General features: G+C 39.6%; 1 protein-coding gene across 2 annotated transcripts in view; it reads left to right on the forward strand.

Moving 5' to 3' along the window:
* The window catches only part of taf11 (TATA-box binding protein associated factor 11), a 103,292-nt gene extending 85,715 nt beyond the window's left edge, over positions 1–17,577 (forward strand). For both annotated transcript variants that reach the window (XM_012956662.3, NM_001127413.2), the window contains exons 4-6: positions 7,976–8,063; positions 9,030–9,126; positions 15,649–17,577. In XM_012956662.3, the coding sequence (XP_012812116.1) occupies positions 7,976–8,063; positions 9,030–9,126; positions 15,649–15,776 (313 nt within the window). In that variant the 3' untranslated portion in view covers positions 15,777–17,577. The remainder of the gene's footprint in view (positions 1–7,975; positions 8,064–9,029; positions 9,127–15,648) is intronic.
* The last annotated feature ends 1,314 nt before the right edge of the window (positions 17,578–18,891 follow it).

The following is an 18,891-nucleotide window of genomic DNA, read 5'->3' on the forward strand; positions in this document are numbered from 1 at the left end:
CCTCCTTTAAGGGGCTCTCCAAACATAGCAGCATTGCCTTAACCCGTTGGGGTTACAGACGCGTTACTATGGCAACGCGATTTCTGTTCCGTTAATAGCGCTTATGCGCTTACTTCTGCACTTTCCTTACCCCTTGGAGGCGCAGCTCTTGGTTATTATACACTAAGAGACTGCCCTCAGTTCGTTCAGTGACGCGTTGCTAAAGCAACGCTCTACTCTTCTAATCTGCCCTTTCTGAGTTATTGGAGGAGGGACAGATCCCTTGCACTTCCCAATTGTGGCCAGCAGGGGCTCTATACTTCACACACTAGTGGTGATGTCATCATTACCAGCCACATCTACTACGAGGGGGGTGGGCACTCACCCCATGCTGTAGCACTGTGTAAAAAGGCCCTAAGGAGGCCACACTGTAAACACTCTTGAGAAAGCGTACTGCCAGTACTTGAAACGCGTCGAGTTTTCTGAAAGCCTGTACATTATCTACACTGTGTAAGTAGATCCTTTTTATTCTGTTACTTATAATAAATGATTTGCACTATTTGCTGCTTTCTCTTCCATTTTGTGCCTATATGCGAGAAGATGGCTACAAGTTGAATCAGAAATTTCTATTTGCCTATTCAATATTGCTATCTGGTGAGCATTTAACATTACAGCACGTGGTGATACATTAAGCAAATTAGCCTTTCACACACTTTTTTGGGATTCGGTAGTTATTACTCCTGATCCCTGATTTGCATTACAATATTGCACTATTATTTGTTCTTTGTTCTTTACTTCCAAAACTGCGCTCCTGCCATTCTTTGTATGCGTTTGGGACCCAGTCAAAGGGGTGACTTGAGGAGGAGCAGCAGGATCACACGGAGTTTTCGTCACTTTATTCACTGACTCTATTTCATTGAATATAATTAACCACAAAGCGCTGAGGACACGGTATTGTATTTACCACACTAGACCTATGTGGGAGATAAGGTGCTTGAAAGTGGAAGCTTTGAGGTGATTTTTTTTTTAATTTTCCTAATTTTTTATAGAAACTGCTAAATTCAGGAAAGCATTGCCGTTTGGCTTAGGAGTTGGAAGACATGGTTACCCATTTCTGATTCGTCAGAATGTGTACTTTTCAAAAATATATGGTTTCCTGGGGTAAACCTAATGTTCCAGGATTTTTGGTTTTGGAATCTAAAGTATGCCGTATTCTGCTGTAATGCTTTGAAAATTTGGTAATATACTGCTGGGAGTTTTTGATCTATAGAAGTCAGAAATCTCCATAAAATTATACATATCGGTAATGATGGACAAAATGTTTCGCCGGGCATGGATTTGCGGCGCATTTCCGCGTTTCACCACTGGCAGATTGTTTCGAGAAACTGATGAAAAAATTCGTCGCGGAAAAATTTGCTGCACGTCCAAAAATAATTGCCGGCGTGAAAATAGTAGCCGCGGGCGACAAAATAGCCGTGCGACAAAATAATAGCCGCGGGCGACAATTTTTTTTGCTGCACAACATTTTCACTCATCACTAGATAGCAGGTATTGGAACGTTCGGGAGACATGAGGCTTTCCAAATCAGTTTAATTTTTGTCCATAAAATAAAATATGCTGGTATAAATCCCTATATCATGAAAAATATCAATTTTTCTTTTTTTTTTTTTTTGCATTTCGAGCTCTAAATCTAGTTCCAGAAGTGGAAATACACAAAAACTGGCAGATTTGGAAAGCTCAGGTTCTCCTGAAAAAAACAATATATAGTTTGCTTAACTAAACTTAACCCTTTTCCCAATAAAAGACCCTAAATTGAGAGAGCACAGAATGTTTACAAAATGTCTGGCACTGAGGGGAACAGAAATGTCAAATTCTGCTGGCACTTAAAGGGTTAAACGCTCCTGGAACTATAGCAGGTTGACACTAAGGGGTGTATTTATTAACACTGGAGATAATCCTCACTGGTTATGTTGTTCATAGCAACCAATTAGGTCTTAAATCTAATTGCTGATTAGATTCTATGGGCAACATTAGTGGTGATGGTTGTGTCCGGTGTTAATTAATACACCCCTATCACTGGTTTGATCAGAGGAGAGTCATGACCATATACTATGCGAGTGTAAAATTGTTCTTTAGATCAAAAATTGTCTCAGTAGGAGGTTTTAATGTGCTTTGAAAGGTACGGACTCCAGAGTACTCCATAAACTTAAAATTGTTTAAACCAGTGCTAGCAATGAAATAATTTAATTTTTTTGTAAACTTTGTTTTTTTACATGTTTCGTTGGTACATTTATTTCACATGTTACATGTATATCATTTTGTTTATTATAGAAAAGGTTAGGGGAGATGGGAAGAGGGGGGAACGGGGAGGGTATAAGGGTCAAAAAACATTTTAACATTTTGCGCTCTAGGTCTCTAAGCTGGTACTTATCGTCCCTTACTAGCATTTCAATTTCACCTTCACTTATTTTTTACTTTTATCCGTTTTATTTAGAGGGGGTCCTACCCATTGCAGTGTGTTCGAGAGAGATTGTCCTTATTTAGTATCCAGGTGTCCCATATCTTTAGGTATAGGTCAGTTTCGTTGTCCAATTGATATTTGAGAGCTTCGTTGGCGTGTATATATTCTATTTTGTCCAGGACTTTTTCTATGGATAGTAGATTTGATTTCCATTGGGCTGCGATGTGGATTCTAGTTGCCATGCATATATGTTGTGTTAAGCGTTGTGCAGAGTTATTGAGGCCTTGTAGTTTGTGTCCTAGGAGCATTGTCTTAGGGCATGGTTGGATGTCCGTATGGAACATTTTAGAAAGGATAGTGGCTACTTTTGTCCAGAGTTCTTGCACTGTTGGGCAGGTCCACCATATATGCCACATAGTGCCTCGTGTGGCGCAGTTCCTGAAGCAAAGTGGTGACGATGTGGGGTAAATTCGGGAAAGTCGTTCGGGGACATAGTATGTCCTATGGAATAGTTTGAGTGAGGTTTCCATTATAGTTACGTTGTAGCTACCTTTGAATATATTTTGGTCGTTTTTAAGCCATGTTTCTTTGGGTATTTCTGTTTTTAGGTCTTGTTCCCAGTCTAGCATATGTTGCAGTTTATTTTTTGTATGTATATGATTTAGGTGGTGGTATAGTAGAGATAGCGTTTTCCGGCCCATTGGTGAGGCCTCGCAGATGGTTTCCATTGCTGTTTTATGCATGTTTGTTTTTCCCCATAGTTGTTGTATAAAATGGGTTATTTGTAGTGCATGGAAGTGTTCAGTTGGGGGTACCTTGAATTTTTGCATTATTTGGGTTAGTTGTAAAGGTTTGGATCCGTCTGTGAGTTGGTAAGCAAAGGATATTCCTTGCTCAGTCCACCATTTGAATGAGTCCTTATTGTATCCTGGGGTGAAAAGGTTGTTTCTCCATATTGGTGTCAGCCTTGAGGGCTTTGATGCTAGCTCATATTTGTATTTAAGTGTGTTCCATAATTGCAGCATTTGGCGAGGTATTGGTGATATGTCTTTGAGCATTTTAAGATCTTGAGTCGGATTCCAGATTAGGCTCGTTAGAGAAGTTGGTTGTATTAGGGCAGATTCAATTTCGACCCACAGTGGGGCTAGTGTTTCTCCATGTAGTGGGGCAATTTGGGCACATCTTGCTGCCCTGTAATATTGTTGTAGATTTGGGACTCCGAGTCCTCCTTTTGATTTATGTAGGCACATTGTTCTTTTATTAATCCTTGGTCTTTTATTGTTCCAAATAAACATCATGACAGTTCTCTGGAAGCTTTGCAGGTCTCTCTGTGAGATTGCTATGGGTAGGACCCTAAAATAGTACAGCAGTTTTGGTAAAGTCATCATTTTAATACAGTTAACCCTCCCCATCCAAGAAATTTGTTTCTTATTCCAGCCCTGCATTTCCTGTGTTAAACTTCTATATAGTTGGGGGTAGTTGCGTGTGTACATAGTGTCTAGGGTGGGGTTAAACTTATGCCTAGGTATGGTAGGTACTTCTCCCTAATCTGGAACTCAAAGTTGAGTTTAATAAGTTTTACCGTGTTTTTGGGGATATTTAACATGGCATGAATTCGCTTTTGTCTTGATTCAGTTTAAGCCCTGACACTTGGGAGAAGTCCTGAATCAGTTTCAGTAAATTAGGGAGAGTAGTGAGTGGGTTTGTGATGGTAAGCAATAGGTCGTCTGCAAACAAGGAGATTTTATGTTCTGTCCCCGCAATTTTTACACCTTTAATGTCTTGGTGTTGCCTAATCGCTATAGCTAGGGGTTCCATTGCCAGGGCGAAGAGTGCTGGGGACAGTGGGCATCCCTGTCTTGTGCCTTTTTGTATTTTTATGTTTTGTTGTGTGGATGCCGGGAGTTTTAGTGTGGCTGTGGGTGTGGAATAGTATGTTTGTAGGATATTTGTGAAAGAGCCTTTTATTCCTATTGATTGTAGGACAGTTTCTAGGTAATCCCAATCAAGGGAGTCGAAGGCTTTTTCTATATCTAATGTCAGAATTCCCATTTGTGTGCCTGCTTTTTTGGTTTGGTGAATGATATTTAGTATTTTCCTAATATTGTCTCCTGCTTGTCTAAAGGGTATAAATCCTACCTGGTCTTTGTGTATGAGTTTGGGGAGTAGTGCTGCTAGTCTCTTGGAGAGGATTGAGGTTAGTATCTTGAGGTCCAAGTTCAGGAGCGAAATGGGGCGGTAGTGTTTGGGATGTAAAGGGTCTTTGTTTGGCTTTGGTATTAGTGTGATGTGTGCTGCTAGTAGTTCTGGGGCTATTTTTTTGCCTTGGGCAATATAATCGTATAGGGTTTTCAATTGTGGTATTAGGATTTCTGAGAATTTTTTGTAGTAGCCAGCCGATAGACCATCCGGTCCTGGAGCCTTCCCTAGTTTAAGGTTTTTGATTGCATCGCCTATGTCCTCTAGTGTAATGCTTTCGTTTAATCTTTCCACTTCTGCTATTGTAAGGGTTGGGGTTGGATGCTGTGCGAAGAATCTATGTGTAGCGTTTTTGTTAGGTTTATGGGGTTGGGCGTATAGTTTTCTGTAGTATTCAAGAAATGTGTCTCGTATTTTCTCTGGGTTGGAGGTGATATCTCCTTGAGGGGTCTTAATTCGTGGTATTTGATTAATCTGGGTTTTGTCCTTTAGTAGTTTTGCTAAAAATCTGTCTGGTTTGTTGCAGTATTTATAGTATTTAAAGTCTGTCCATCTTATTGCTTTGTCTACCTTGTGCTTTTGCAGTGTATTCAGTTCTTGTTTGATAGCCTTGATTCGTTTGGTTATTTGATGGGAATATTTTGTTTGGTTTTGTTTTTCTAGTATTTGTAGGGATTTTTCTAGCTTATTATGTGTTTCTCGTTATTTTTTTTGTTTTATTGCTGCTTGTTGGATGAAGTATCCTCTTATAACTATAAGAAAACAATACCCCAGAAGTAACACCAGATATCATCTGGGCTGCCCATAAGGCAACTGCCTTATGGGCAGCCCAGATGATATCTGGTGTTACTTCTGGGGTATTGTTTTCTTTAAAGTAATTAGTCAGGGTGGTTTTTGAGTCTATGACTAATTGAGGGTCGCTAAGGAGGCTTTCGTTGAGTCGCCACCGTGTGTGTTTTATTGGGGTATCTAGTACCACTAAAAGTGTGGCAACGAGGTCGTGGTCAGACCATGGGCATGGCTTTATACATGATTCTTTTAGATTAGGTGTTGCTAGTGTATTTAGTAGAATTGTGTCTATTCTAGAGTATTGTTTGTGTGGGGCAGAGTAGTATGTGTATTCCCTTGTCTTAGGATGTAGCTCTCTCCATGTGTCTACAAAATGGGTTGTGTTGAGTATGTCCTGGGTTGCCCTTGCGGCCTTACTATCTTTAGTTGAGTGTGTTGAGTTGGATTTGTCCATTACTGGGTTAAACGGGAAATTAAAGTCCCCACACCATATATCGATATTAACTGGGGTTTGGGTAAGTATCCTGGCTAGCCGGTTAAAGAAGGCCTTAGGTTTGTCGTTTGGTGCATAGGTAGCAGTTATCCGTATGGTTCTTTCGTATAGGGTGCCCATAATAGAGATGTATTGTCCTTCCTTATCTAGTTCTGTTTCAGTGATTACTAACGGTAGGTTATTGTGTATTAATATAGCAACTCCCCTATGTTTTTTCTGGGGGGCAGATGCTAGAAAGTGTCTAGAGTATTGTCTGTGGAGGAATTGTGGATGCGAGGTCTTAGTGAAGTGGGTTTCTTGAATGCAGATAACATCCGGGTGCAGACGTTCATACCATTGGAAAGCTTGCCTACGAGCTAGAGTTGTGGGTTATTACTTTTAATGCCATTGCTTTTTATTTGTTATGCTGTATGATCGTCTGCAGCCGGGTGGGCCTGGTGTACCTTGAGTTTTAGAATAACAGGGTCCGTATCTGCATTCCTCACAGTGGGAGTGCGGATAGGGAGAGACATGCATACATTTGACATTAGTGTACCATACAGTCTTACTTGACCTAGAGCGCTTTATAGACTTTTGAACTTTAACTAATATAAGCATAACATTGAAACTAAACAAGCAAAAAAATAGTTGCAGGTTTGTCAACATACTATGTTTTGCAGTAGAAAATCCCTCTGGAGGGATAAATGACCTGACCAGGTGGCGACTGATATTAAGTTGTCGCCGCGGGGTTAGGTGGTGTGGGCAGCATCTGTTCCAGGTCCGAAGTAACGATTAGGATGTTCAGTGCTATGTCCAGCATTATTGGGTGAGTGGTAAGTTTGACAATTATCCGTTGGCGTCCGGGTCCTCGTGTGGGTTGTAAGCTCTTGGCCTCTGAGGTTTGGGTGAGGAAGTGGATCGATCGGAGGAGCTTGGAGACCGCGGGGATCTAGCTGCTTGCCATTCACTGTGTGGTCTCGGGCTGTTGGTAGTTGATCGCACTGGTGATGGTGTGGTGAGGCCTTCTTTGCTTAGAGCCAGAAGAGCTGTGTCCGCTGTTTTAAAGGTGTAGTACCTGTTATTTATGATACAGTGGAGCGCAAAGGGGAAGCACCACCTGTATTTGATCTTTGCTTTTTGCAGAATTTGGGTAACCTCCTTCATTTGTCTCCTTTTTTGGAGTGTGGTGGGAGCGAGGTCAGCGAATATATCTGCAGGTAGTTGATTAGTGTCCTTTCTGGTGATTTGGCGAGCGGCTTGTAAGACCGCATCCCTGGTTGCTTCATATTGGAATTTAAGTACAATGTCCCTTGGTGAATCTTTATTGCGAGGTCGTGCAAGCGCTCTGTGTATTCGGACCATTTGTAGTTGCTCCGGTGGCAGAGTTGGGAGCAATTTTGAGAAGAGGCGGGTTGCAAAGTTTTCCAAGTCTGTTTCAGTCTCAGGTACTCCTCTTAGGCGGAGGTTGGCCCTTCGGGACCTATTTTCAAGGTCCTCCAATTTTTCCTCCATTGTGTATATTTTTTCCCTGTATGTTTCAAGGGTATCATGGTCAGCCTGCATGGCCGTCACTATTTCCTCGGTGCGGAGTTCTAAGGCGTTGGTTCGCGTGCCCAGTTCCTGTATTTGCTTTGTGAACTCTGTCACTGCAGCGGCTAGCTCTGTCCGGAACATTTTTTGTATAGATTGCAGCAGTTCTGGTACGTCAATTGGTGCTACTGTTTGTTCGGCCTGCGAGAGTGTCTCTTCGTGTTCCTGCGTAGCGGGTAAAGATGGCGGAGTGTCTGGGCTCCGTTGTTGAAAAAACTTGTGTGCGCTTTGGGCCGTTAGCTTTTTTTTCGGTCCCGGGGGTGCCATTCTGGCGTAGGTAGGTTAGGAAGGTCGGGTTGCTCGTTGCTGGCTTAGTTATAGCTGTTTTATGCTACTTTTACCGGACCTGGATACGGAGCTCACATCAGGTGCGTCTTTCCCTGATGGCGCCGCGCATGCGCCCCCCGAAATAATTTAATTTTACATGATTTTTTTTTTTTTCAGTAAGTTTGCATCAAATCACTTATAACTTCTTATTCACACAGAATATTGGTGTCATCATTTTCTGAGGAACAGCTAAATCGATATGAGATGTACAGGCGTTCTGCTTTCCCTAAAGCTGCCATTAAAAGGGTATAACATTGGCGTCTTACCTTTAAATATATATTCACTTAAAAGGGGTTGTTCACCTTTGAATTAACTTTTAGTGTGATGTAGAGAGTAATATTCTGAAACAATTTACAATTGGTATTCATTTTTATTTGTAGTTTCATTTTCAGTTCAGGAATTTCTGCAGCTATTTGGTTGCTAGGGTCCAATTTACCTTAGCAACTAGGGACTGGTTTGGACGAGAGACTGATATATGAATAGGAGAGGGGCTGATTAGAAAAGAAAGTTACAAAAAGTAACAATAAAACTATAGCCTCACAGCGCAATAGTTTTTTGGCTGCTGGGGGCAGTGACCCCTATTTCAAAGCGGCAAAGGGTTTGAAGGAGGCAAATAATTCAAAAACTATAACAAATAAATAATGAAGACCAATTGAAAAGTTGCTTAGAATTGGCCATTCTATAACATACTAAAAGTTTACTTAAAGTGAACCTGTCATCCAGACATAAAGTTGCATAATAAAAGCCCTTTTCAAATTAAACATCAAACCCAAAAATCATTTTTTTATTACCACATCCATGCCCAGTTACTTTTTTTACTTTCCATTCAGAACTTCTTAGATGTTGCTGCACTCCTCACATTCCCCCTTCCTCCTCACCATGTAATTTTGCAACCATTGCAAGGGCATGGGTATCAGGTCCCCCCATACTGGCACAGAAACAAGATTTTGGCAGGATGCAATGCCTTTTTTGATAAGTGTCCACAAAATAGCACCTGCCTGTTGCAATTGTGAATTCCAAGGCTGAAGAAAATAAGATTCAAATAATTTATATAGTGTATGTAAAGTTCATTTTGCTTGAGAAACACAATAGAAAACAATTTGGAATTATTTCTTAAGGTGACAGGTCCCCTTTAAAGGTAAACCATCCCTTTTAAGTTTTCTTCGTAAGTTACCTGTTAATAATTATCAATATCTCCCACTACTTTTACAGCTAATTCAGAACATTACAGGCTGCTCAGTTTCCCAGAATGTTGTCATTGCAATGTCTGGCATTTCCAAAGTCTTTGTGGGTGAGGTTGTAGAAGAAGGTAAGTATGGAATTCAAATACAGGCTTACCTATAAAAAAAAATCTTTTAAGGATTGTTATTTGTTTTCTATGAGTTTTGTGAATTATTACCTACCTACCTACCTATTACCAGCTTGTAATGAAAACACTTTCTGGTTGCAACACACAGACTCTGTGGATTGCATTTATATATTTTATTGCTTATTCTGTTTTCAGTCTCTCGCCTATTTATTCTCCATTTTGACTTTGAAACTGCTGTCTGATAATTTTAAGGTCCCAATACACGTGAAGATGCGAGATCGCCAAGCGAGCGGATCTTCACCCGATATCCCCATCTACGGGTGGGCGATATTGGGGAACGTGTAGGCTAATTCGATCGTTTGGCCTTGGGGCCAAACGATCGAATTACATTGGCGCCATTGGGGCAGTCAGTTCGGGGACCACATCAACGAGCCGATGCGGTCCCCGATCCAACTAGATTTTTTATCCTGCCCGATCGATATCTGTCCGATTTTAGGCCACATATCGATCGGGAATGCCGTCGGTAGTGCCCATACATGGGCCCATATCGACGGCTAGAATCGGCCCATGTATGGGGACCTTAAGCCCTAGCAATCAGATAATAGATGAAATTAAAAGCCTGAGAGTTTAAAAAAAAACTGATAGCTTTTATGGGGAAAAAAGAACATCCCCTATCTGCCTATAATCCCCTGAAATGTACTTTGTATAGAGTAATCATGTCCCTTCGCAAGCGTCTTTTTTTCCAGAGAAAACAACCCCAACCTCGACAGTCTAACCTCATAGTTTAAATCTTCAATTCACTTTACCAGTTTAGTTGCACATCTCTGGACTCTCTGTCCAAAACTGCACCGCATACTCAAGGTGAGGCCTTACCAGGGACCTATAAAGAGGCAAAATTATGTTTTCATCCCTTGAGTCAATGCCCTTTTTATGCAAGACAACACTTTATTTGCTTTAGTAGCCACTGAATGACATTGCCTGGAATTAGACAACTTATTTACAAAAAAAAAACCAGATCCTTCTCCATTAAGAATCCCCCCAGGAAACTACCATTTAGTAGATAGCTCAGTTTTCCAATTTTCTCAAATTGCTCTGCAAAGTGGCAGCATTCTGCATGGAACTTAGTTTTGCACAATTTAGTGTCGTCAGCAAAAATAGAAACCGTACTTTCTATGCCCACCTCCAGGTCATTAATAAACAAATTAAAAAGCAAAGGACCAAGGACTGACTACTGTGGTACTCCACTAACACTGGTCCAATTAGAAAATGTTCCATTTACCACCACTATTTGTAATCTATCCTTTAGCCAGTTCTCTATCCAATCACAAATATTGTGTTCTAGGCCAATATTCCTCAATTTTATCATTAATCTTCTGTGAGGTACTGTATCAAACACTTTAGCAAAGTCCAAGTAGATGACATCAACTGCCATTCCAGCATCAAGGTTCCTGCTCAACTCCTCATAAAAGGTGACTAAGTTAGTCTGTCAAGATCTGTTCCGCATGAAACCATGCTGGCACAAACTTATTGTGAATTGTGAACTGCAACGTATTCAAGTACCCTATCCCTTATTACCCCTTCCAAAAGCTTTCCTACTAAGGATGTCAGACTAACAGGCCTATAGTTTTCAGGCTGAGAACGTGATCCCTTTTTAAATAACGGCACCACGTTAGCAATTCGCCAGTCTCCCTGCACCATGCCAGACCTCAATTAATCCTGAAAAATTAAATAAAGAGGTTTGGCAATCACAGCTCTAACCTCGTTTTATACCCTGCGATGAATCCCATCCAGTCCTGGACCTTTGTTTACCTTTTACATGTTCATGTCCCGAGTTACCCATGCGTTAGTAGCTATATTATTAAAAATAGGTATATTAAAAGAGATGCCTTCATTAGCTGGCTTTTCAGTTTTATAGACAGATGAAAAATAATAGTTCAAAACTTCTTCTTTTTCCCTGTTCTCATCAACCAACTGAACCCCCCCCCCCCCCCCCCCCCAGTGATAATAAGGTTCCCACCCCTTCTTCCTTCAATTTTTTACTATTCACATAATTAAAAAATAATTTTGGATTATTTTTACTCCTAGCTGCAATACCCCCCTTTCCATCTCTATTTAAGCCTGCCTGACTTTTTTTTGCATGCTTTGTTTGCTTCCTTGCACCTGATGAAATTTTCTGCTATTCCAGCTAACTTGAATGCTGTAAAAGCACTTTTATTCAGCCATTAAGGTTTTGCTTCAATGCCTCTCCTTGCTTACAAGGGGAATATACTGATCTTTGTACTTACTAAGCTATGTTTTAAAGATCTTCCATTTTCTTTGTTTCAAACCCTATAAAAAGCCTTTCCCAGCTGACACAGAGATGCCCTTATACTGTCAAAACTGTGTGTCTAAAATTGAGTGTTTTAGTTAATTCCTGATAGAGCTGCCTCTGCAGCATTATCTCAAAGGAGACCATGTTATGATCACTGTTCCCCAAATGCTCAACCATACAAATGTTAGAGATGAGTTCAGTATTAGATATTACCAGGTCCAAAATAGGGTAATTCCTAGTAGGTTCTTGAACTGCCTGAAATAAAAAGTTATAATTTAGCATATTTACAAACTTACTAGCTTTTTCTGACTTAGCCACCCCATTACTCCAGTCAATGTCTGGATAATTAAAGTCCCCTATAATAACAACTTGACCCTCACTTATACAGGGTAGTTTATAGCATACACCAATGATCATTTTCTTGTAACCTTTAGCCCTGCTGAAATTTCTACCCAAAGAGATTCCACATTTTCCTTGGTAATGTCTTCAGCACATGGCTTTAAATCTGACTTTACATAAAGACATACCTCTCCACCCTTTTAATCCCTCTGTCCCTCCTAAACAGTGTGTAACCATTTAAATTCACAGCCCAGTCGCATTTTTCATCCCATCAGGTCTCAGTGATACCAATTAAATCATAGATGCATACATGCAATAGCCTGCAGCTCCCCTAATTTACCCAACAAGCTCCCGTGCATTAGCCAGCATGCAGCGGAGATTACTACTTCTCCCTCTGGTATTTACATTGGTTAATGACTAACCTTGACTAGCTTAGTAGTTTTATAATTATTGCAGATCCTTGCACTTGCAGAAAATTAGTTATGTATAAGATATGGGGACAAAAATAAGCATTGATCCCCTTGGTGTGTTTGCAGCAGTTTTGGCTCTCCCCCTTAAGCCCCCCACCCCCTTCCTTAGTGGTGGTCGTATCTTCCATATAAAAGGCCACAGCAGAGCTTCTTCTGTACACATCTGGCTCCAGCTAAAGTGAGGAAACCATCAAGCACATCTCATTCTATTTCAAATTAGTTCACTTGTGACAGAAAGACAGGGAAACCATGTTGCATAGTGGTCAAAAGCATACTATGTGGCGGGCCTCCAAAACCTTTACATGTCTCTTTGACATACTTTCTGTTAATTGTCAGCTTACCCCAATAATAAATAAAATACATATAGCAAAAGTTGAATGAAAGAGGGTGCATGGCTTTTATAATTACTTTTTAGACACATACACCTATGAGGCTATAACTCAATTTGGCTACTTTTAAATCAGTCAAGGGCATCCATTCCAATTCAAAAAGAAAGTAAGTTCCATCTAAATATTCAGAAAGGATTTTTAATAGTGAGAGTGGTAAAGTTGTGGAATTCTCTCCCTGAATCATTTGTACTGGCTGATACATCAAGATAGCTTCAAGAAGGGATTGATGGCTTTTTAGCATGTGGAGAAATACAGGGTTATTGAAAATAGCTTGTAATAAAAGTTGATTCAGGTTGAGTAAAAGTCCAATAGCCATCTAGGAGTCATTTTTTCCCACTGAGGCAAATTGGAGAGGCTTCAAAAGGATTTATTTGCCTTCTTCTGGATTAACTAACATAGATGCAGGTTTTTTATAGACTTATGGGCATGTTTTTTTTCAACCTAACATAATATGAAAGCCCACTCTTGCTTAGTTGATTATTATGAACACACTGTTCAGCTTATTCTTCGGCTTCTTATTCTTAGCGCCCCCCATTTTCTAAATGCTACTCCTCCTACAGTTTTAGGGGTACAACACCCAGATTCTTCATACTTCTTTGTCCTATAGTGGAGCATTTTGCTTGTGCTTTTCTAAGCGACCCCACCCCGTCTTTTTGTGGGGCCAATCCAGACACCCCAATTTTTCCATTGACTTTGACAGGGAAGATTTTCAAATTGCTGCCACGCTTACAGCTTTGAAGCTACACCCCCCAAACTTGAATAACATAATCTTGGGTCACCCTGAATGAAACGGCGACATTTGTTGGATGACCAAAAGTGGAAGGGGCCAACAAAAGCCAATCAAATTTCACAATTGACTTTAATGGGGAAATTGAAACTGCTGCGAATCTGACAGCTTTGAGACTACACACACCAAGTTTGAATCACATAGTCATGGGGTCAACCCAAATGAAAATATATTTGTTGGATGTCCTAAAGTGGGCAACAGCCAATCCAATTTTACCTTTTGACTTTCAATGGAGGAAATTCAATATGCTGGTATTCTCACAGTAATAACACCTGGGTCCCCAACTTTGCAGAGTTAGGCACCAGGTAACTGTGGTTTTAGGTTAGAAAAAGTGGATGGTCACCAACAGCCAATCAGATTTCAACTATTGAATTTTATTGGTTTGATGCCAGGGCTTCACAAACTTTGCACAGTCACTATGTATTCAAGGTTAGAAAAAGTGGTTGGGGCCAAAAGCCCATCTGATTTCTTTCTTTTCTGCTACCCAGTACCTTATCTCAGACATTACATAAAATTTAGACTTTAGCAACTGCTTGAAAAATGCTGCCTTTTACTATCACCCATCTCAGGGTACCCTCTTTTTTAACATTAGACTAGATGTTGGAATGCAGTGCCCATAACAACAATTAGACTACATGCACACTATATCTGAACTCAAACCTTCTGTGTCCTATCAAAAGAAGGGCTCATGCTTAATAGTATGTCTAGTACTTGCTACTATTTGAAAAGAAGAAGTGGGAAGAATATTTGATTGTGCAGTAAAATTAATCCAAATTAATCCAAAATTATATTTTAAATATATAAGTAATATATAAAAAAAATTATTTGCTTATAATGGAGCCTATAGGAAATAGCCTTCCTGTAATTCAAAACTTTTTGGATAAGGATTTTCCAGATAATGAATCCCATACCTGAAGGATAGACGACAAAGAGTGTTGGTAAATTGAATATTTTCTAATTGGGCCAATGTTGTTAGTGGAGTACTGCGGAGGTCAGTCCTTGGTCCTTTGCTTTTTAACTTGTTTATTAATGACCTGGAGGTGGACATTAAATGTACTGTTTGTTTTTGCATATTATACTAAATTGTGCAAAACTAAGTTCCATGCAGGATGCTGCCACGTTGCAGAGTGATTTGACAAAATTGGAAACTGGGCAGCAAATTGAAAAATGAGGTTCAGTGTTGAAAAGTGCATTAGAAAATAGAAATAATTTTAGAAAGTAGAAATAATTTTAAATGCGAGTTACAAACTAAATGGTAGTTAGTTGGGGGTATCCCTAATTGCAGTGTCGGACTGGGATGCCAGGGGCCCACCAGAAAACTTTAGACCATGGGCCCACTCTCCAAACTATTTTTCACCACTTCTTACTCCGTCTCTATACTTTCCTAGCTTTTTTATATCTTTACTTACTATAATCTATTCTTCTATATATTTAGTTGCTTTGTTCCCATAGAAAAATGACCATGAATTAGGCCAAATAGCTAGAAGCAAAAGGGCCCACTGACACCTGGGCCCACCTGGAGTTTTCCTGGTATCTCTGTGGGCCAGTCCAACACTGCCTAATTGAGAAGGATCTGGGGATTTTTGTAGATAACAAGTTGTCTAATTCTAATGTCATTCAGTGGCTACTAAAGCAAATACAAGGCTGTCTTGCATTGCAAGGGCATTGACTCAAGGGATGAAAACATAATTTTGCTTCTTTATAGGTCCCCTGGTAAGGCCTCAGTGCAGTTTTGGGCTCCAGTTTTTAAGAAGGGTATAAATAAGCTGGAGAGAGTGTAGAGACGTGCAACTAAACTGGTAAAGGGGATGGAAGATTTAAACTATGTGGTCATGGTTGGGGTTGTTTTCTCTGGGGAAAAATGCAGTTGGGGGGCACATGATTACCTAAGGCTATTGCGATACTAAAATCTACAGTTCGTATTGATGTGTGTATATGGTATATGTATGTGAGTGTTTAGATAGGTAGCCTTTAGTATAGGTTTGTGTGTGGTGGGTTTACTTGGAAGGGTTAAACTTGATGGACTCTGGTCTTTTTTCAACCTTATGTAACTATGTCTAAATTTTCAGCATTGCCTTGACCCACACTTGTTCCCTAAGAAAAATTGTAAGTGGGTTGCACTGTTAAAGGGCACCGGGTGATATCCTTCTTAATTTTTTGATCATTACAAGTTTTACCATAGTTTAACCATATGCTGTTTTCTGAATTCTGTCTTCTTTCTCCTAGCTTTGGATGTATGCGAAAAGTGGGGGGATAATCCTCCATTACAACCCAGGCACATGAGAGAAGCCCTCAGGCGACTAAAGTCTCGGGGACAAATTCCAAACTCCAAATACAAGAAGATAATGTTCTAAATACTTGGTAGATGGCATTCACCTTATTTTGGTATCTAAATTAGAGGACCTTGGTGAAGGTATTCCATACTTATTAGCAGTAAATCTAAAGCCACTAGACATGCTGAGTAATCTTGACAACATTTCAGCACTTATCCAAGCACCATCTTAAGTGCCATCAACTGAAATGAAATTTCTAGAAATGTTAACAACTTTAATAGGTTAACATTTACTGTAATCCAGTCACTGGTACCACTGAGCTTTTTTAAAACAGATTTCAACTGACATTTATTGAGGTAAGCGTCAACTGTTCAAATTATATTGCAAGAGGTGTGAATAAAATGGTGATCAAGATTTTAAGACTGCACCTGGCCAGTCATACAACTGGCCAGTTCATATAACTACGTCCTTCCTCAGTTAACTATTGGCATCATTGTGATTGGATCATGATGATCTTCATTCTCACATCCATGTATTTGAGAACACCTGTCTGAAAAATCCAAGGAGAACTAAAGTTCAACACTGGGGGTGCCAAAATGTTAGGCATCCCTTAGTGATTATACTTGCTTACCTGATACCCTGGGCCGGTGCTCAAGTTTGCTAAAAACTGCACCGGCAAGGGGTATTTCTGCAGAAGATCCTTCTTGCCCTCTTCAGCTTCTACCTACACATGTGCAGTGAAATACAAAAACAGGTCTGAAAAGTCAGTTTTGTCATGCTTTTGCCCAAGCTGGAGAAAAGAAGACAAAAGAGGAAGTAAGATCACATGACACCGGCCTGGGGTATCAGTCACTGGAGGCTGCCCTAGTAATTAACTGTAGTTTTCCTTTAAATTAGTGTGATTAAATTTATGGTGGTGGTCCATTTTCTGGCTTGTATTTGAATGAACTAGGTGTTTTTTTCAGCACCCCACAGATACAATAGTATTCTCATGTGCCACCTTGCAGTGATTTTAATTGCAACCGCTGGTCATCCCCAATAAAGACAGATTTCAGCCTAATAACATCCATGAAAACACTTTCAGGCCAAAACACACCACACACAGGCAGCATTCAAGTCAATAGCATATGAGTATCCTCCATAGCCATGCTATTGGTGAAAACACCTATTGTGCTATTAGCCTTAAAAATGCCAGGAAATTCCCTATCACTAAGTTGAATTAAAAAGGCCTACTGAATGACTATTGAAATGTATTGAAAGTTACTTGGCAAGGCCAGTTGCTTTTAGATTTAAAACTATTAAATATTGTAATTCAGGGAACCCATATTTTGTTAGTCTTGTGACTCAAGAATAGAATTAGAATGAATTAGGATCCTTTTTGTAATTAATATTGTAACTATTTACAATGGTATATTGCACATTTTACTTCATTACATTACATCATGGAGACCATGATTTCTGGGTTCTGACCCATGGAGATAAGAGTCCTCTGATGTATATGAAAATGGAAATGCATGACATGTTGGCGACTAGAATCAGCTGGACACAATGTGAATTCTTAAATGTGTGACGTTAATCTTTTATTTACTGAAGAGAAGCATGAAATATCTGAACCAAGTTTATGCACTATCATTTATTTTACAGAAGCTTTGTAAATGATTGCTTTTAAAGGGACCAAGGTACTGCATGTAACGGGTATCATTTGAAATAGAAAAATTCTATTTTTCTATGATCCTTGGTCATTTATATGTATAGCTAAACTAAAGAAACTTCTTTCTGTTAATATTTCTTTCTGATCAAAATCTTATAAAGTGTTGCTAATGTTGAATGAAAAAAAACATTTTCTTTACTAAAATAAAGATGTTTCTTGTAAACCTGCAAAGTGCTTATTTCCAAATCATGTTTTACTATGAGGTCTATTTAATGTTGAAATTATTTTTAGCAGTTTTGAGGTATAGTGATCCGAATTAAAGGAAGATTCCTTACCAGAAACAATGCCCGTCTCAAGCATATACAGTCATATGAAAAATTTTGGGAGCCCCTCCTAATTCTTTGGAGTTTTGTTCATTGACTATCATTTGTTATCATTGACTGAGCTTTCAAAGTAGCATCTTCCTTTTAATATATAACAAGCCTTATGGAAACAGTAGTGTTTCAGCAGTGACATAAAGTGTATTGGATTCATAGAAAATATGCATCATAACAAAATTAGACAGGTGCATAAATGGGCACCCTAACAGAGATATTACATCAATACTTAGTTGAGCCTACTTTTGCAAATGTAGCAGCTTCTATAGCCTTTGATGAGTGTCTGGATGGCGGTATTTGGACCATTTATCCATACAAAATCTCTCCAGTTCAGTTAAATTTGAAGGCTGCCTAATATGGACAGCCTGCTTCAAATTATCCCATAGATTTTTGATGATATTAAAGTCGGGGGACTATGACGGCCATTCCAGAATATTGTACGTCTCCCTCTGCATAAATGCCTTTGTAGATTTCCAACTGTGTTTAAGGTCATTGTCTTGTTGGAATATCCAACCCCTGTGTAACTTCAAGTTTGTGACTCATGCTTGAACATTATCCTGAAGAATTTGATGATATTGGGTTGAATTCATCCAATGCTCGATTTTAACTAGGGACCAGATGGCAATCGGACCAGTCCCTGGATCAACTTGTTATAAGAGCTATCTCCCATAACTCTGAATTCCCTCACTTGTTAAAAAGCCATCCAGCCCCTTCTTAAAGCTATATAATGTATCAGCTAGTACAGCTCTCACAGTAAAAAATCCTTTCCGAATATTTAAATGGAATCTCCCTTCTAAACAAAGTGGGTGCCCTTGTGTCAGTTGGAAGGACCTACTGGTAAATAAAGCACTAGAGAGGTTATTAAATGATCCCCTTATATATTTATACATAGTTATCATGTCACCTCTTAAGCGCCTCTTCTCCAGTGTAAACAAACCCAACTTGGCCAATCTTTCTTCATAACTGAGACATTCCATACCCTTTCCCAGCTTAGTTGCCCTTCTCTGGACCCTCTCTAATTCAATAATGTCCCATTTGAGCACTGGAGACCAAAACTGAACAGCATATTTTAGATGGGACCTTACTAGTGCTCTGTAAAGGGAAAGAATAACACCCTCCTTCCGTGAATTTATGCCCCTTTTAATACAGCTCAAAACCTTGTTTGCCC

This window comes from Xenopus tropicalis, chromosome 2 (assembly GCF_000004195.4).
Source record: "Xenopus tropicalis strain Nigerian chromosome 2, UCB_Xtro_10.0, whole genome shotgun sequence".
NCBI classification, from domain to species: Eukaryota; Metazoa; Chordata; class Amphibia; order Anura; family Pipidae; genus Xenopus; species Xenopus tropicalis.